At 41.9% G+C, this 18,873-nt stretch overlaps 1 protein-coding gene across 1 annotated transcript in view; it reads left to right on the forward strand.

The window, feature by feature from the left end:
* birc6 (baculoviral IAP repeat containing 6) overlaps nt 1-18,873 on the forward strand; it is a 109,575-nt gene that overhangs the window by 84,717 nt on the left and 5,985 nt on the right. The window contains 8 exon segments of the mRNA XM_032541923.1: nt 724-946; nt 4,909-4,949; nt 4,952-5,053; nt 6,337-6,447; nt 7,657-7,874; nt 10,643-10,804; nt 13,001-13,078; nt 14,968-15,156. Of these exon segments, the coding sequence (XP_032397814.1) occupies nt 724-946; nt 4,909-4,949; nt 4,952-5,053; nt 6,337-6,447; nt 7,657-7,874; nt 10,643-10,804; nt 13,001-13,078; nt 14,968-15,156 (1,124 nt within the window).

Below are 18,873 nucleotides of genomic sequence, written 5' to 3' on the forward strand. Positions count from 1 at the left end.
AAACAATGGCTGAAAATGAACCCAACGAGTCTTGGATAACATTTGCCAAACAGGATTACTGGCAGAATTACTTCAAGGATGCTTGGTTAGGACATATGCTACAGTTTCTTTGGCTACACTAGGGTTTCAGGATGCCAAGGTTGATTATTTCCATGTATAACTTGATCACTTTGATTCAATGCTATCATATGGTCAAATCTTCAGACATGGCTACATTTGCATATTTAGCTTTCCCTACAAACATCAGCATGTTAGCATTGTCATCGTGGGCATGTTCATGTTAGCATTTGGCTTAAAGCACCACAGTGTCTAAAACAACTTTGCAGAGCTGCCAGCACGTCTGTAGACTCTTACAGATAGAACCCCACAGTCTTCCTCAGTCTTAAGTGCCATGTGGTCATTTTTTACTTTCTGAAGTTAACCAGAAAGAAAGGCTTTCTTCCTCATTTCCAGATTGGAGTGCTGCTCAACAGCAGTGTGCTCAGTGCTGCCACTGGTGGCTGAAACGTTATAAAGAAGACTGCCGCTGTTGTTATATAGCTGTCCATGGTTGCCCTGAGTCCATGAAAAGACCTGTCTGGCATCATTTTGTTACTACGTTGCATGTTCTGAGCTACCCTGTGTACCAACGTACTACAAACATACATACAAAAAGAGAAGCTTTCTCCTTTTTGTTTCTCTACTCTTTAACATCTAACACTTTGTATCCTTGTCTCTCTGCAGTCCTAGATATGGCACGTCATGTGCCCCTGTATCGGGCACTACTGGAGCTGCTGAGGGCCATTTCCACGTGCACAGCCCTGGTTCCTCTGCTGCTGCCTCTCTCCGGAGACCTGGGCCATGACGAGGAGGATGAGGATGAAGAACACTGTGAGGGACAGACCTCTGTTGGAATGCTGCTTGCCAAGATGAAGACATGTGTGGACACGTACACCAATCGCCTCAGGTGAGATGGCCAAATCTATAGGACTTGGAATCATTTAGGTTTTTAAATTTCAGATATAGAACCCAAATGTTAAACAGAACTTTAAAGTATTCCTGCATACACCTATAATAATCTTATCTTTTGAGCTTAAACTGACTTTGTCATACTTTGTCAGCCATTGGAGTAATGTCTGATTTTAATACTTTGATCCAGCCATAACCCTGCCGCCCCAGAAAGACACTCTAGTGTCATTCTCTCTCCTGCTCTCTGCAATTCTGCTGATCTGGGAGCCTTCACATCTATAGCGCTGTTCACACTTGGAAATGAAATGCACTCTGGGTGATGGGAATGTTCCCCTAGAGGCGTCCAGGATGCATTGAGTCACTAAACTGTGCTGGGGGTGGTCCGGGAATGGCTAGAAATGTGCAGTGTGTTTTATTATAGCAGGATAGGTTTTAGTCTAGAAATCCAATATTTGACCTGCATAAAGTGCTGTACGTTCTGCACATTCTACGTACGGAACATACGAGATGTGACCATGCTATCTCTCTCACTAGGCATGTGCCGGTATGGTAACCTTCAGCAAAAATACCACCATTTCACAGTATTGCAATAACAGCTCTAAAGTGTATTATTTTGAAATGTAGGGTAAAACAGTACTTCTTTTCCTCCATTGAACATACTATATTATATTAACAGCATATAGAAGATTCAGTGTGTATATATAACTACGGTGATGTAAAGTCTATACGTAATCAGATCTCCTTGCTCTGCGTAGCGACAGTACAGAGGAACGTTTGCCTTTAACAGAGCAACAGTAATAACCTAATATACCATCGTTACTGATATTAATAACCTAATAACCTAACATACCATAATTGCTGAGATTAATAACCTAATGTGGAGGTGTGCTGGGTCCTTGACACAGTGACTAGACACCAGTCCTATAATGCCAGTGAAGAAATCGTGAAATTGTGTCAGGCGATGTTTCCAGACTCTGACATCTGACCATTTTTTCTTTTTTATTCTTTTAAATCCTAAACTTCAGTCCCATTGGTATTAGTGTCTTAAATTTGACTTGGTGAAACCTGCAGAAACCCTGTGTTCATCACATAATATACCCACAGCAGGTATCACACCCCAGATTTATAGCACACACACACACACACACACACAGGAACACTGAGCCTTAGGAAACCTTGAACACACACACACTTGTACTTGATCTCACAACCACAAGCAGAAGCTTTAATGGAAGAAGAGCTCGAGGCAAATGGGAGACTGATGATTGGGATTGCCTCAGCAGTCTGCTGAACTTCCTGTCCCACAAACAGGACAGATTCAGTCCCAGGAGGTGGGGGCATTTATATCAGTGACACATTTTATCTCATGTTTTCTAATATTACAATAACCATCAAGTGATCAGAGAAATTGTCTTTTGAGATCTGCACATGCTGAACTCTGGCACAGTGTCTTGGTTGGGGAAAAGTGTCGACTCTAGCAGCGTTTTGAGAGAAGCACTCCCACATTCAGATTAAACTGCCATTTCTGCACGATTATGGCCAAAATGATAATCACGATTATTTTGATCAAAATTTTGATCGCGATTATTCTCACGATTATTTGTTGATTTTAACCAAAACAAATGTTATTGTCACATAGGCTATTTATAACTGGAGAGGGAGTGTGATGGACGCTACTCCCAGAGAGACGGCTGATCATTATGAACGGGTCCAGCACGGGTTGATCGGCGGATACACACGGCGTGTGTATGAAACGTCTGTGTCGTCACTGCGCTGCATTTTTATGAACTATGATATTCTGGCCATGGGTCACATCTCGGGCCCAGGTCCAGGTCCAGCAGCTCCATCTCACGCTATTACTCTACCAACTGAAGTTAGTTTCATTCAATAACTTCTTCGGTGTTTTTCACCGTGGCGGCCGCTATAACAGAGTCACCATGGAAACACTGGTACAAATACCGGTTTCCTTCTCATACTTAACAATATACAGCTGTGTTAATAACAATTAAAACTGGGGACAAATGTCAGAATTGTGGACCGGCACGGAGTAAGAGGAAAGAGAGTAAGAGGAGAGATCCAACACAGGCACGGCTTTACAGACGAAATGGGTCATGTAACGCAAAATTAAACCATATCCATATAAACAACATTGCAGGGGATGAGAGGACATTAGCACCGCTGCGTCCTAGAGGAGCTAACAGCTAACAGACGCTACTAGCTAACAGCTAACAGACGCTACTAGCACCGGTCACTGCTCTTGTCTGAAAACGGGACAAAATGTTGCGTTCACTGGTAAACTGGTAAACCTTGAGACCGACGTATAACCGACTGCTATCTGATGAGTTTTCCTCCCGTCCCTCTGTCCTCTGGGACTGTCTCCATCTAGAAACTAAGCTGCACGGTGCAGGGAACTACTCTGACTGGCTCGTGAGCAGACGGGTTTACGGAGCGGTAGATGGGCTTTGCAAAAAACCGGAGCGTTCTATGAAATGACGCTTTAAAAAAAATAACGCTCGATCACGCCGCCTCGGGCCAAGCTCCGATACATGATTACAGCCCGTTCATGGCCCTCCCCATCAGACGGGTGTGGAATCAAAGTGTGTTGGTCTTGTTAAAGCTTGTTTATCTTGTGTGATGTGTCATAGTGGAAGACATCAAAACACAGTGTCTGGGATCCTGTATGATCTCTTGACAAAAATAATCTGTTATTTTCATAAACAGGAGGAAAAATGAACTTTTTCGTCCACCAGCCAAATGGCTACTGAATGTTCAAATTTGATCGCAACTCAATAGATTACATCGTTTTTTGGCTGGTGAGTGAACCAAATCAACCAGCCGCCTGGTTACCAGCGTTTGGTGGCAGATGGTGCTAGTTGAATCTTTCTTGGCTCCTCCTTGACCACTTCTACAGTCAGGTCTGTGATGGCGAGCATAGGAGCTAATGTACACATGGAGAAGCCAAAGAGGAATTTTCTTTTCTTCATTTCAGTGGACCTGGAACCACTTTTACTCACATCCTTCCCCATGAGCATTATACCAAAATAATAGCTATGTAATGGATTTGCCAAAGAATTACTACAATGTCTTTTGAAAACGTAAGGGAAAATAATAAGTTTACAGGTTTTAAAAAGATTCACTTAAAATTGGATCTCTGAAATCCACATGATTAAACGGCACCTAATAAAACAATATGGCTGAATGTATATCAAAGTACTAGGTAAAGTACTAGAGCTAGTCATGAAAATGTCCTAGCATTGTTTAGTGTGTACAGGGTTGTACCGTGTGATTCGTAAAGGCTGCTAGTTTTACAGCTGAGGAACACTGATAGAACATTTGTGTACTGTGTTACAGCGACCGGTGTTCCTACCATACGACTTGTTATGACGGCTCTTACTCATTCCCCCAGTGACATTTAATAAATGGATCTCACCCCACAAGTTGATTAACGGCAAATTCTCCTTTACTAAATGTCAAACTCCTCATCTGTTTAACACAGTTTCAGCAAAAGAACACTGTAAAGAAAGGCAGCAGTTATACCAACAACATAACAGGAAACAACGGATGAACACATGACTGCACACAAACATCAGTATAACAGCATTTATTTTAGTTCCACATCGAGTGTAAGGTGCACAAAGAATGCACCGAAGTGAAATGTAGACAAAAAATATATATACTGTATATGACACAAGCTTTAGGCAGGGGATACAGTTCTACTGGCCATGAAATGTAGACAAAAGTTGCCGAAACATGCATCTTTACTTATCAACAATGACCTTAAAGCACAAAAGGTAATCATTTCACCGCAAAGTTGAACAAGCATAATCTACTTTAGACTAACTTGATCACAAAGTGGGGTATAAAAGAAAAGATCTTTGCCCATAGCCCAAAGTCCTGTCACAGCAGTGCAATGTTTTGTTATGCAAACATGTATAATGAATGTATATCTGTGTGTTCCAGGTCAAAGAAAGATAAGAGTAAAGGTGTGGTGAAGGCAGACAGCTCGATCCAGAGCCTGAGGGTTTGACTCTGCTGGTGCCTGACATCCAGAGGACAGCAGAGATAGTCTACGCTGCTACTACCAGCCTACGGCAAGCCAACCAGGGTATGTAGAGATCCCACACGTCTCCCTTTATAGCCAAACGCTGAGGCAGCTGACTTCACATTATCTGTCACAGCTTGAAAAGACTGGTTAACAGCTATTCATATTTACATCCATACATTCAAACTGATGGCCAACCCAGCCCAGTTTCACATAAGAACTTTATCTGATTCGTCATCTGAATCATTTAGCAAGTCTCTGCTCGCCTATCTCCCCTCTCCCTTTTTGTCTCACATCGTCATCTGTTGTCTGTCCTGTCCTCTCGGTGAAGGACACAAAAAAGGGACAAAACGTCTGAATCCCCTCAGTTTTAATATCGATATCGTCCGCCGCATTACATAACATCACCGTAGAGAATACTAATTACGCCCCACCCGCCCATTTCTTCCAGCTCCCTTCAGAGAACGAGTCTGTCCAGTCTAACTGATCACTTAGAGATGGTGGAACAGATAGATGATTGTCATGCCACTTCACATAGGAGCTGTCAATCCTCCTCTATAATACCATTCAAATTTCTTTCTTTTTTTCTTTCAATATTCCAATAATATATGAATATTTAATGCTCAAATGCTGCCTGTTATTAATATGTACTACACTACTCAGGCTTATGCATTACCAATGCCACTATAAGCATGTGGTTGTTGTTCTGTATTCTGTCCACTAGAGGGACTTCTAACATTAGCCTGGCCTTGAAGGAGATCTATGTCCTTTTCCACCGCGAGCACACAGCGACCAGCTCTAATGAAAGCCATCTAAACTGTAGTGAAGCGCCTCTGTTGTAAGGGCTAACGGTGCTCTGTTAGCACAATGACATCATGTAGAAAGCACAGCCCAAATGTCAGAAACGGACCAACAGTAGTGTTAGCCACGATGCTAACGCCATTAATAACTAAGCCAAACGGTGCTGTCGATACTATTTTAGTGATTTATAAGCATCATAAGCATAAGTAGAAGCTCACTCTGACAGCTGTAGGGCAGCTAACATAAACTTTAGCGGTCTCCATGAAGCGCCTAAGCTCCTATAACTTGCAACGCAGTTAGGAAACAAGAACGAGCAAATTAATGTTAACATGAACACTTTATAAACAAAGTTAACTGTTGACACACAATACAGTAAGGTGAGCTATTTCAGTTAGCTGGATGTATGGTTAAAGCTCATTGGCTCTTCCCAGTGTATCTCCATGTGGATATAAATATGACAAAGCTGATGCTTCTCGGCCACAATCACTCTGAGTTCATCCACCCTGCTCTTTCTCACTTCTGTCCTAATGCCACCTCTTTACCAGAGAGGAAGCTGGTGGAGTCTTCCAGGAAGGTGTCCTGTCGTCCCAAGCCCCTGTCCATTCTACGCTCTCTAGAGGAGAAATACGTAGCTGCCATGAAGAAGCTGCAGTTTGGTGAGTTCACATGTTTGCTTTGGGTTGCAAGTATGTGTAATTCACATATGTACATGTAGTAGTTTTTCTTCTTTACATCCTCTGTAACATCAATGTCTGTTGGTTTTACTTTGTGGACACATGTCAGTAAAAACTGTGAGACACACACACACACACACACACACAAACACACACACACACATACACATACACATACACACCACACACACACACACACACACACACACACACACACACACACACACACACACACACACACACACACACACTCTCTTCCCTGTCTGATATGATCTATAATGCCTTCATTACAGAACTCTGAAAGGGAAGCAGACTATATTCCTGTCCTGCTCGTCCCTTTTGTCCTGTCCATCACTCCCCATCCAGCCATGTCATGACTTATTACACTAGCTGTGCAATTGATTTTGTAAGAAGCTTGATGTCTGAAGTAATTGCAAGTGACTGCAAACACGGTTGTTTCAGTTTGCAAACAGACAGAGTGGGGGGATTGCATGTCCGTTACAGGGGATAAGAAGGCTGGTTGGCCGTGTTGGAGGCAGCGTGCTCACTTGGATGGAACGCATGAATTGGTTCCTCACTATTGATTGAAGTTGTAGTCATGGTTGGAATGGACTCTAGTAGGGCCCCAACTCGAGTGTTCTCTTTTCCTTGGCAAAATAAAATGACATTTTTTACTGGGTTTACAAGAGACCAGCTTGTCTTAGCTTTAAAGGTTTATTACAGAAGTATTACTAACAATGTTAAAGCGAGAGCTAACAGACTAGCTAGCATGCTGGTACAAGCTAATCATCTAGGAATGCCAGTGTAATTTATTACTGAAGGAAGAATATGTTGTCCAGTGAGGGGACTTATTGAGTGGAATGCTTAATAAATTAAATTAAGTGGAAGCAACATTGCATTCGCCTTTAACAAACACATAGATATTACTCAAATTCAATAGAAAGGAAAGGACAATGATTTCCTAAATAAAAAATGCTTTACCACATGAACCCAGTCAATACTTGAGTGTCCCCTTTTGCATTATTACCTTAATTAAATTGCAGTCGCATTTGGGATCCATTTAAACATGGCCAACATTAGGAATGAATCCACTTTAAGTTGTTGGTAGGAGTGTTTGCAGGCAATAACATCAGTTCTTAGTTGAGTTGAGAATGGGTACGAGTTCCTCATTCTGGTCTCCTCTCTTTCCAGACACCTTTGAAATGGTCTCGGAGGACGAGGATGGAAAAGTCATGTTTAAGGTCAACTACCACTACATGTCTCAAGTGAAGAACTCCAGCGATACAAACAGCGCAGCCCGATCCCGCCGCCTCGCGCAGGAGGCCGTCACCCTGTCCACCTCTCTGCCCCTGTCATCCTCTTCCAGTGTCTTTGTCCGCTGTGATGAGGAGAGACTGGACATCATGAAGGTAAAGTACTAGAGCTAGTCATGAAAATGTCCTAGCATTGTTTGGTGTGTACAGGGTTGTACCGTGTGATTCGTAAAGGCTGCTAGTTTTACAGCTGAGGAACACTGATAGAACATTTGTGTACTGTGTTACAGCGACCGGTGTTCCTACCATACGACTTGTTATGACGGCTCTTACTCATTCCCCCAGTGACATTTAATAAATGGATCTCACCCCACAAGTTGATTAACGGCAAATTCTCCTTTACTAAATGTCAAACTCCTCATCTGTTTAGCACAGTTTCAGCAAAAGAACACTGTAAAGAAAGGCAGCAGTTATACCAACAACATAACAGGAACAACGGATGAACACATGACTGCACACAAACATCAGTATAACAACAGCATTTATTTTTAGTTCCACATCGAGTGTAAGGTGCACAAAGAATGCACCGAAGTGAAATGTAGACAAAAAATATATATACTGTATATGACACAAGCTTTAGGCAGGGGATACAGTTCTACTGGCCATGAAATGTAGACAAAAGTTGCCGAAACATGCATCTTTACTTATCAACAATGACCTTAAAGCACAAAAGGTAATCATTTCACCGCAAAGTTGAACAAGCATAATCTACTTTAGACTAACTTGATCACAAAGTGGGGTATAAAAGAAAAGATCTTTGCCCATAGCCCAAAGTCCTGTCACAGCAGTGCAATGTTTTGTTATGCAAACATGTTCATACAGAAATACCGAAATGAACTTTTTTCCCAAGAATAGCATGGCCTAAGGAGCAGCATCAGCAGAAAGGGACAGTGGCTGATGAGGTGGAAATCTCATGATCTGTGAGGGGTCAGTGCATCCTGGTACCTTAGCCCGGCTCCTTACATTAATACCAATACAGCATTGTTACACTTATTAAACCCTGTCCCAGAGGCACATTTCAGTCTTGAAAGGCTTCCACACCAGACTTTGGTTGGAAGTGCAAGCTAAGTGGCAGGCTGAATGAATTTAATCCATGAAGGACACTAAATAGTGTAGTTTTACAAACCCTGACAGCAGTACTCAAGACATATGTGGTGGTTTAGTCAAGAGTCAGCAGCATGTTTGCATTTCTCTGGAAGTAAAACCCATTCACACTGCATCCTAACCGTGTCTTATACTGCCCCCCCCCCCCCCTGCACACCTATGGTTTTCCCACCGAGGCTGTCAATGGATATTCTAAATTAAATGATGTATTTGAATTGTAAGAAACCAAACAGACATTTGAATATAATAGAGACGCCGCGGCTGTCTCCCCTGCTTGTTCTTGCATGGGCCGCTGCACCCTAAACGTTCAGCTCCCTGTCTGACTGAGCCCAGCTGGTTGGCCATTTCGTCATTTGTATGTATACCTCTTAAAATAAATGTTTATGTTGAAATGAATATACCTATACAGGTAGTTATGCCTTAATTGTATTGGCTTATGGACATAATGTGCAAAAACCAAAGAGTGAGTCAGAAGAGAGAGGAGTTGTGCCGTGCTGTGCCATGCAGTGGAAATGATTCAGCCTCCAGAATGGGTGCTCATCTAGATGAATAGATTACATTGCAATAACCAATGTAACTGCTGTCCACAGATGGTGCTTAGGGGCATTTTAAGGCCTTGCATTCACCTAGATAATCAAGTAGGCTCCTGTACAAGCTGAGCTAACCTGATCAGCTCAGCTGATCCTCCCTAATGCAAGGGCCCAGTTAGGATCGGCCACAACTTGGCCCGGGCTACTTCACAGACCAAGCAGACGTTTACAATCCTGCATCTGGATCATATTTCTACGTTTCTTGTTGCACTTTCTAAACGCTTGCTTACTGTTTGATTTTGCAACAGCATAGTTTGTGAATACAGTGTTTTAAATCTTAAATCCTTGCAGCCTATCTTTGATTATGGATTGGGTTTTATGTTGACACTGCTTGTTATCAGAGATATTACTGGTGATTTAGATTATTTGTTTATATTTATGTATACATTCAGGTCCTTTATAACAGTTTTAACTGCTTGTGTTTGATTAATAATCAAATTTCATTTATTCAGGAAATTAATTTATTTTTTTGCTACAAATATGATGTAGACATAAGTGGTTTCTTTCCCTCTGCTAATTCCACCCGTTAGCCTTGTTGTTAATATCATTGTGAAAGGGTCATTTTACCATGATATTTTGTTGTTTGCCCTTTGTTTAATCCATATTTACTATATTTATATATAATATTTAATTAACCCTCTTTCAGTGTGTGTGATTATTTAACCCTTTTTTGTTCCTTTTTTTTAAGATTATTTTTTAAAGCCTCTTCTCTTTATGTGCGTTTTAGAATAGATTTTAAGATGTTATTGTTTGTTTTTAAGGATTTAAATGGTCTCGCCCCAGAGCATTTGTCTGAAATTTTAACTTTGCGGGAGCACAACTGGTCATTGCGTTCTTCAAATCAGTTGGTTGTAGAAGTACCAAGGTCCAGGTATGGAACCCCCCCCCCCCCCGATATTCACACTGTTACAGATGTGGCTCTTTTTAGGTCCAAACTCAAAACATATCTGTTAGTCAGGCTTTTAATACGGAGCAGTGGTGTGACAATTTCATTCTTGTGTTTCTTTGAGACCTTTTCTGATTTTACTGTTTTCTATGTTCACTCTTTCTATTGAGGATTTTACTCATTCTGATGTTAAGCACTTTGGAGACCTGCTGGTTGCTGTAAAGTGCAATATAAATCCATTTTGATTGATTGATTGATTGATTGATTGATTGATTATGTTTCAGGTTCTCATCACAGGCCCAGCAGACACACCATATGCCAACGGCTGCTTTGAGTTTGATGTGTATTTTCCCCAAGACTATCCCAACTCCCCTCCGCTGGTCAACCTGGAGACCACCGGTGGACACAGTGTGCGCTTTAACCCTAACCTCTACAATGATGGCAAAGTAAGTTGGAAAAGAACTGAATTAATTAATTGGCCAATTCTTCTCTGTTTTACGGGTTATTTAAAGGTTCAGTGTGTAGGATTTATAGGCATCCAGCAGTAAGGTTGCTGAGTGCAACGAACTAAAACTTCTCCTGTGTCTTGCGTCTAGAACTATTCCTGATGAGGAACAACCAGCTTAATGCCAAAAGTACAGTACAGGCACTCTACAAAACCTTGAATATAGAATTCACTTACGTTACACTGTGGAAATAACAGACACACAATATGACCAATTTCTATTTGCATCACAAAACCCATCTTGGTAAATGCATAGCAGAATTCCTAATGATGGCACTTCTGAGTAGCCTACATGCATAGCTAAGACATGAAAATAAAAACAACTGCCTCGGGTTGAGGGGTTGATGTCTATCAAGAACCCAATATGGCGTTGAAGTGTCAAACTAACCCAGTGTATCGGAGGAACTTTCCTGTCCAGTCCCGTTTCATGTCCAGTTCTTAATTAAACTTAGCTTTTGGAAGTGGACATCACTGAGGCTTTCTCCAGACATGTGAGAATATGTAAAGCTCTTCCTCTGTGGTACTGGCTTCCATCCATTGAGGAGTTGGGGTCAAGGTGCCTAAGCTCACCCCATCTGTGGCACCTCATTAAGCAGCCACCGACAGGCTACATGTATTTCACTAAGGGCCCCTGACAGCTGCTATATTAAATACCTGGGGCCGGGGTCAGCTAGGGGGAAGCAAGCCGTCATTCAGCACACTAATAAGAGATGGGGTGTTAAATTGGGGAAAGAGAAGGTAGATACATCATAAAAAGCTTGTTGCCGAGGGGTGTTAAAATTCAACTGGAGGTCCTCTTGTTTTTGGTCAGCTATGAACCATGCAACAGGTTTGAGTTTATCTGTACAGGGATTTAAAGGAGCTACAAACTGTTAAATATCAATGATCACAACAGTTCTCATTAGCAAATGCGGTATTATTTGAAGTTAATAGGAACAAGTAGAAATTGCTTACTTCCAAATCTTCCTATTGTGTCCAATTTAACAATGGATGGAGCATTTCCCATGCCAAATATTTTAGGTACTCATCATTGAACTTTAAAAAGAAGAAAACCATTAAAGGAACAATATGTAATACTGACAGCTAGTGTTTGTAATAGTTACTGCAGTTCAAATTTAAAATACTGGAGAGAGTCGTCTCCCCGGCCCTTCCTCCCCAGACTCTAAGTCCACTGGGGTTGCCAGGTTGAGAACGCTGAACCCAACGTCACACATTGGCAGTGTTAGCTAGATGCTAGTCTCGCATTGTCAGACATTAGTCATCTCCACATTAACAAAGTTGGACTCATCATACTGTCTAACATACAGCATCATAACCTTATTTAACTTATTTATAACATTAGCCCCAAAAATATATTCCATAAGGTAACAGACCATACATTTTTGTGCCATTCAACAATTCAGGCTACATGGTTGTTATGCTAGGCCGGTCCTACGGTAACGTTAGCGTGTGTTAGCATGGCGGCGGAAGCAAGCACCAGGCCGGATCATTTCACCAGCTGTGTCTCGATTGTTTTTGCGAGTAACTAACTGAAGTTCTCTATTTAATTTAATGCGAGAATACAAATGTTAAAAATGACTAAAATGCCTGTCCCTACTAGCAATACTAGCGTGATAAATTAGCATAAAGCTCAGTGCTTACCTGTTCAGGAGGAAATTAGCCACCTCTGCGTCCTTTTGGGCTCTAAGCTGTCTCCATCTTTTAAAAGACTCTCCTATATTTACCGGGGTTTTACCACGTCTCTGCTCATGCAACTGTTTAGAAAGATGTAGTTATTTTTAGCTTGGGTAGAATGAGTGTATCTCTGTTCACCAGTTGGTGTGGTTGCTGTTACCATGGCTGCAGCATGTTGTGTTTGTGTGTTTGCGTTTCATGTCTGGCAACCCTGGTGTCAAAATGGGCAAAAACACACAGGCCAGAACCAGAACGGACATTTGGGACTGGGAAATTTCCAAGGAGAAAATACTGGCTTTAGCATTGTTGTCAGAGAAGATAATATTTCAACTTAGCATGTTTGCTCAATATCTGGTGACATACTATGGTCATTTATTGATTAAATACAGTGAATATATTAATTATTGCTCCTTTAACTAAAATCAATTTGTCATCAAAACCATTTTTCCTGTTTGTTGATCAGGTATGTTTAAGTATCCTCAACACATGGCATGGGAGACCAGAGGAGAAATGGAACCCACAGACCTCAAGCTTTTTACAGGTGAGGTGGACGTCCGTCATGACCGGGTCACCTGTCTGAATGGATCAGCAGGGCTGCTGTCTGAATCTTTGTGTCACAGGCTATAGTTTATCTCTGCCCTGTCATTACACCGCCAGGGGCTCTGTATTAATGGGCTTGGTGTTTCAACAGCTGACATATAGGATCCCTTTAAAGCCAAGTTATTCCTTTGCTTTGGTGACAGTGTGTGGGTGTTAATCAAACCAGTAGCATTTGAACCTCGAAGACGTGCCTGTTTACACACATCCCTCATCTTGAGTTCAGAATCAGATGGCGTCAATTGACCAGAGGCTATAACATTTCTGTAATCCTAATTTCATTTTTATTTTGAAAGTCTTTTTCTTTAGAATTTGTATTCTGAAGTCTAGCCACATACATAATTCTTTTTTTAAACCTGTTGTAGGATACACAGATGCCTCACTGAGATCCATTGTAGCTAAACTGCAGTGATGTGTTTCATAAAGCGCTTTCTTTATTTTTCTGACCCAGTGGATGGCGCTTTTGTTTAAAGAAATTCAGTGTGCTTTCAACCTTTTGTTGAACAGAGAGCACCATCTATAGGGCATCTGATGGATATGGTTCACAAAGCTTCCTGACGCTTTCTTTTGGCCATCACGACTAAACTGTCAAGCTATAATTGAAAGAAGACATTTTAAGACTAGCTTATGCACATTTTCATCCTTGTGCACTTGCTGTCAGGTAGTCTGGTTGGACTAGTTTTTACAGATGTGTGGTGTCACACCACAAGCCAATGTTCCTGCCTGCTCCATCGTCTGCAGTTTGCTGTGTATAAGCTGAGTTGTAGTAGAGCTAGTTTTCAATAGGAAGGGAATTTTTTCTAACGTTATTTATTTCAGGGAATGTGTTTACTTGCCAAGTTTTTTTTTGTAAAGAGAGTAGGTTATCTCTGTTTTCACTATCTAAAGGCTTGAAGGTTTGGACCTATGTGTATGGAAAATCACACCAGCTCTCCAACACAACAATTGGACACACACCCACTCTGTTATTTGGTTGTTTGCCATGCATACACTTGCGTTCAAGCAAGCTAGAGCCCTTGGAAATGGAACTCTCCTATTTTTTTTTTTTTTTTTACAATTCCCTCATTTGCAGGATTGGAGAGTGCATAGAGATGTCTCCATTGATTATCATTCCAGTTTGCGTGCTGTGGATCAATAATGGTAAATAAGGGGGTTGGTGAATAGGAGACAGGGGAGTAGGCTGGGATCAAGCGGCCTTCAACCAGGGTGGATATACTGTATATCGGCTCTGAAAACTGGCAACTCAGTTTAAGACAGACAGATGGCAGCAGTTGAAGGTCATTGGTATCCACTTGATGGAGCATTTTGAAGTGCACATCATCCAGCTCCACTGTGGCTGGAGCGAGCAGGCAGGCTTCCAAGCCCAAGATTGTCATTGTTGTAATGTAGTGGCTTGGAACGCGCAGAATGATGCAAGAGGCTGTCCTTAGTCTCCTTGAGACAGACATAGGAAATGAATCAAGCTGTTAATAAAGAGAAATTGAAGGATGCATATTTATGGGTCCAAAATATTCTTTGCTTTTGTCAGACTGTGTTCTCAGTGTCCACCACTGCCAAGATTATTTAACAGGCTTTGGATGTTGAGGACACTGAGGGCATGTCAGCATAATTTACCAAAACATCAGGATTATACCCAACTAGCTGGACATATTAAGTGTTTTAGAATGTGGTATTCATCCAAGCTTTTCTGGAAACCAGGCTACTTTTATATTATTTAAGTGTGTAGAGTTCACAATGGGATTGTCTAGTTGGACAATGGTGGCAATGCTGAATCTCTCCATCACATAATGCCATTTGTCACTGCCTCCTTTTAATTATGTCAATCTGCTGTAGGTGCTAGTGTCGGTGCAGTCCCTCATTCTGGTGGCTGAGCCCTACTTCAATGAACCAGGGTACGAACGCTCCCGCGGGACTCCCAGTGGCACCCAGAGCTCACGGGAATATGATGGCAACATCCGGCAGGCCACGGTCAAATGGGCCATGCTGGAGCAGATGCGCAACCCCTCGCCATGCTTCAAAGAGGTAGGAATCACTGGAGTGCAAACCGTTTACCAGGATGCTTTGATACTCAGTCAGACCTTTCAGATTTCATTGTATTAACTTAAGTGCTGCATGTGAAAAACCTATTCAGGCACATTCACTAGGCAGTACAGGCACAAAAATGAACAGTTAGCTGTGGAGGACAAAACCCAGTACTGGTGCTGTGTCAGTCTCTGAGCAAACTTCTAATGAGATACACAAGTGTATGTATTCTGAAGTTTTTATTTGATAGTCTGATATATATCAAAATTCACACGCAACCCAGTTGTTTTGCCAAAGTTAAATAGTATGTTTCCAGTGGGAGGAAGGGTTCTGGCTTGGGTCTGTCAAGGTGGTTGTAACCAGCCGGGGCCCGCTAGCCTCGTCCTCCGGTAACACTAGCAGTTAGCACGTGTTAGCAAGGTGGTACCCTGCACCAGTCTGGTTCACTTCACCGGCTGTGTCTCCATTTTTTGGGAGTAACTAACTTGAGTACTCTATAAAATTAAGTGTGTTTTCCTGAATGTTGAAAATGCCTGTCCCTACTAGCAATACTAGTGTGATAAATTAGCATAAAGCTCAGTGCTTACCTGTTCAGGAGGAAATTAGCCACCTCTGCGTCCTTTTGGGCTCTAAGCTGTCTCCATCTTTTAAAAGACTCTCCTATATTTACCGGGGTTTTACCACGTCTCTGCTCATGCAACTGTTTAGAAAGATGTAGTTATTTTTAGCTTGGGTAGAATGAGTGTATCTCTGTTCACCAGTTGGTGTGGTTGCTGTTACCATGGCTGCAGCATGTTGTGTTTGTGTGTTTGCGTTTCATGTCTGGCAACCCTGGTGTCAAAATGGGCGAAAACACACAGGCCAGAACCAGAACGGACATTTGGGACGGGGAAATTTCCAAGGAGAAAATACTGGCTTTAGCATTGTTGTCAGAGAAGATATTTCAACTTAGCATGTTTGCTCAATATCTGGTGACATACTATGGTCATTTATTGATTTAATACAGTGAATATATTAATTATTGCTCCTTTAATCATGTTGGACTTTGGCTGAGTTGCAGACCTAAAGTCTGGACCCCTATCTTCAGAACAAGCTAGTACATGAACCCTACTTCTGTTAAATTCACTGCTTTTGGGTCATTGATATATTTTTAGTTTTTTCAAGATTTTTCTTTTTATTTGCACGCTAAATACAAAGTTGAATTTGATACAGAGTCATTTCCATGATATATTAGCTACATACCTCTGCCATATTTGACACTTTCACAACAGTTTCAGTCCAGAAACCAAAAAGGAATGAAAAGCAAGCTCTCCTCCCTGAGGGTTGCTCGGGCCCACTGTCTGATTAGGAATTCCTCTCCTATTAATTCCTTGGTAGATGACATCGTCTGTAGGTTGGCCTATCCCCGCCCCCTCTCTCGCTTACAGTTTTGTGATTAATGTGATTCTTTAAAGGGTCCATGGTGAGATGGATAGTGCCGGGGATGATACCAATCTTTCAACCCGCTCATCCAGAGCAGCTTCATTCAGAAATGTCAAGAAAGAGGAATACAGGAAGAGGAGGGGGGGGGGGGGGGGGTGAAGTGATCCCTTCATCTTGACAGGATTACATGAGAAAAACATTGACTGTAGGAAAACACGCAAATGGTGTGATGTCGTGCATAGGTTTACTGCGCTCCTCTGCAGTGGGGGGGTCTGGACTCAGCCTGAGGGGTACAGTTTGGACCGGCTCGCTCTACATTACCCCCCTTATTACCCTCCTTATTACTCGGCTACTCATACAGAGGTAACCCGCGGGTGGCGCCTGCGTCCCGGTCGGGAGGGTTAACATTACTGCTGCTGAGGACGCCACGTCCCCCCCCCCCCCGGTAAGTGAGCTAACCCTGGAGCTAACTAATGCTCTGTTAGCACTGTAGCTGTTAGCGACCTCTGTATGCACAAATACTGATTCAAAAACGATTTTATTGATTTAAAAATGATCTGCCAGTCTCTGGTCAAAACTGTGTCCATGGCAACGGTCTGTTATACTTTGCAACGGTATGTTTGACAGAAACGGCAGATGTAATTGACCAAGCTGTGTAATAAACAGTGTTGGGAAGGATACTTTCAAAATGAATTCCGTTACAGAATGCATGCCCAAAAATGTAATTTGTAATGTATTTCTGAATACTTGGATTACTTCCACATTGGGAGGGACGCGCCATCAGATCCTGCTCACTAAACAGGCCTATTCTGCGTGCTCTTCTGTTCCAACTGGCTGAATGTCTACATCAACAAGCAGATGGATTTTTGTATTTGTAGTCCATAACTGCATAGAAACCGCCTAGAAAACCTTTCCGCCATTTTTAATTTTTTGAAAAACCCATTTTTGAGAACTCGTCCTACACCGTAGCTCCGATTGACACCAAATCTTCAGTGAATCATCAATGGATCAAGCTTATTACAAGTTGTGTAAAGCCATGTCAATATCTCAATTACTTTTCAAGTTCTTGACCAATGAACTTCGAAAGGGGCGTGGCTCTGGACATAAATGAACACAAAACTCCCAGGGTATGTTCAGATAACTGCCCCAGATATACCCCAACAGTTTTATATACACACACCACTAGTACCCTAACCCACAAAACTCCCAGGGTATGTTCAGATAAGTGCCCCAGATATACCCCAACAGTTTTATATACATACACCACTAGTACCCTAACCCACAAAACTCCCAGGGTATGTTCAGATAACTGCCCCAGATATACCCCTACAGTTTTATGTACATACACCACTAGTACCCTAACCCACAAAACTCCCAGGGTATGTTCACCAGTCACATCGGTATAGCTATGCTGATATGAAAATCAAAACAGACAGAAAAAGCGTAACTACTCTGCTACTACAATTCAGAAAATTCTTTTGAAGCAACCCAGCAACGAAAAACGCTTCCATGTTTGCTTAATTAAACAGAGCATATTAAACCAGAGAATTGTTCCTTATCATAGCCCTGGGATGGAGAGCGATCAGAACTTACTCTATTCTTTCTGAATTAAATGAAAAGGCCTGATTATGTGGTTATATTTCATTCTACTTGCTATAAATTGCACATGATTTTTATGACTGCTTTGCGTTTTTAAAGCATGTGCTAGATTTTTTAATTTCTAAAATAAATGCGTACACAGGAGCATTTGTACGAGGTACATTATTCTCTTCCTCTATCCCCAGCCAGGGATGCTTGTATTTCTGGGGCATTTAAAAGTGAAATAGTATAAGCACAGCAGGCAATGCTGGGGTTCAAGAAAAAGAGTGGTCCATGACATCAGCCAGCCAGCCTGTGAAATGGACCGTTGGACTGAGAGATATTGAGGGGACGTAGTAGGACATGGCAAAGCCACCCGGCTGAGCCGTCTCACACATACGCACACAGAAATACCACCATGTTCTTTCTCACCCTGGCCTTTTAGCACCTTTGGGTCCTCAGCTGAGACAAACATCGACTGAGAGAGAAAGACAGACGGCCAAGCTGTTGCCTTCCTGCAGATAACCATGATTAGACACATATACACAATATTTCTATTTAATACAAATCAAGGTTGTGGCTCTCTTTTCATTCCTATGTTTTCTCAAATGCTTTTGCTTGACATCTATGTGCAAAACGTGCCTTTCATCTGCATGGACTCTAGGCCTGTCAAGGAATATTCTAAATTTGAATTTTTATTCAAATTGTGAGAAAGAA

Source organism: Etheostoma spectabile, chromosome 17 (genome assembly GCF_008692095.1).
Source record: "Etheostoma spectabile isolate EspeVRDwgs_2016 chromosome 17, UIUC_Espe_1.0, whole genome shotgun sequence".
NCBI lineage: Eukaryota > Metazoa > Chordata > Actinopteri > Perciformes > Percidae > Etheostoma > Etheostoma spectabile.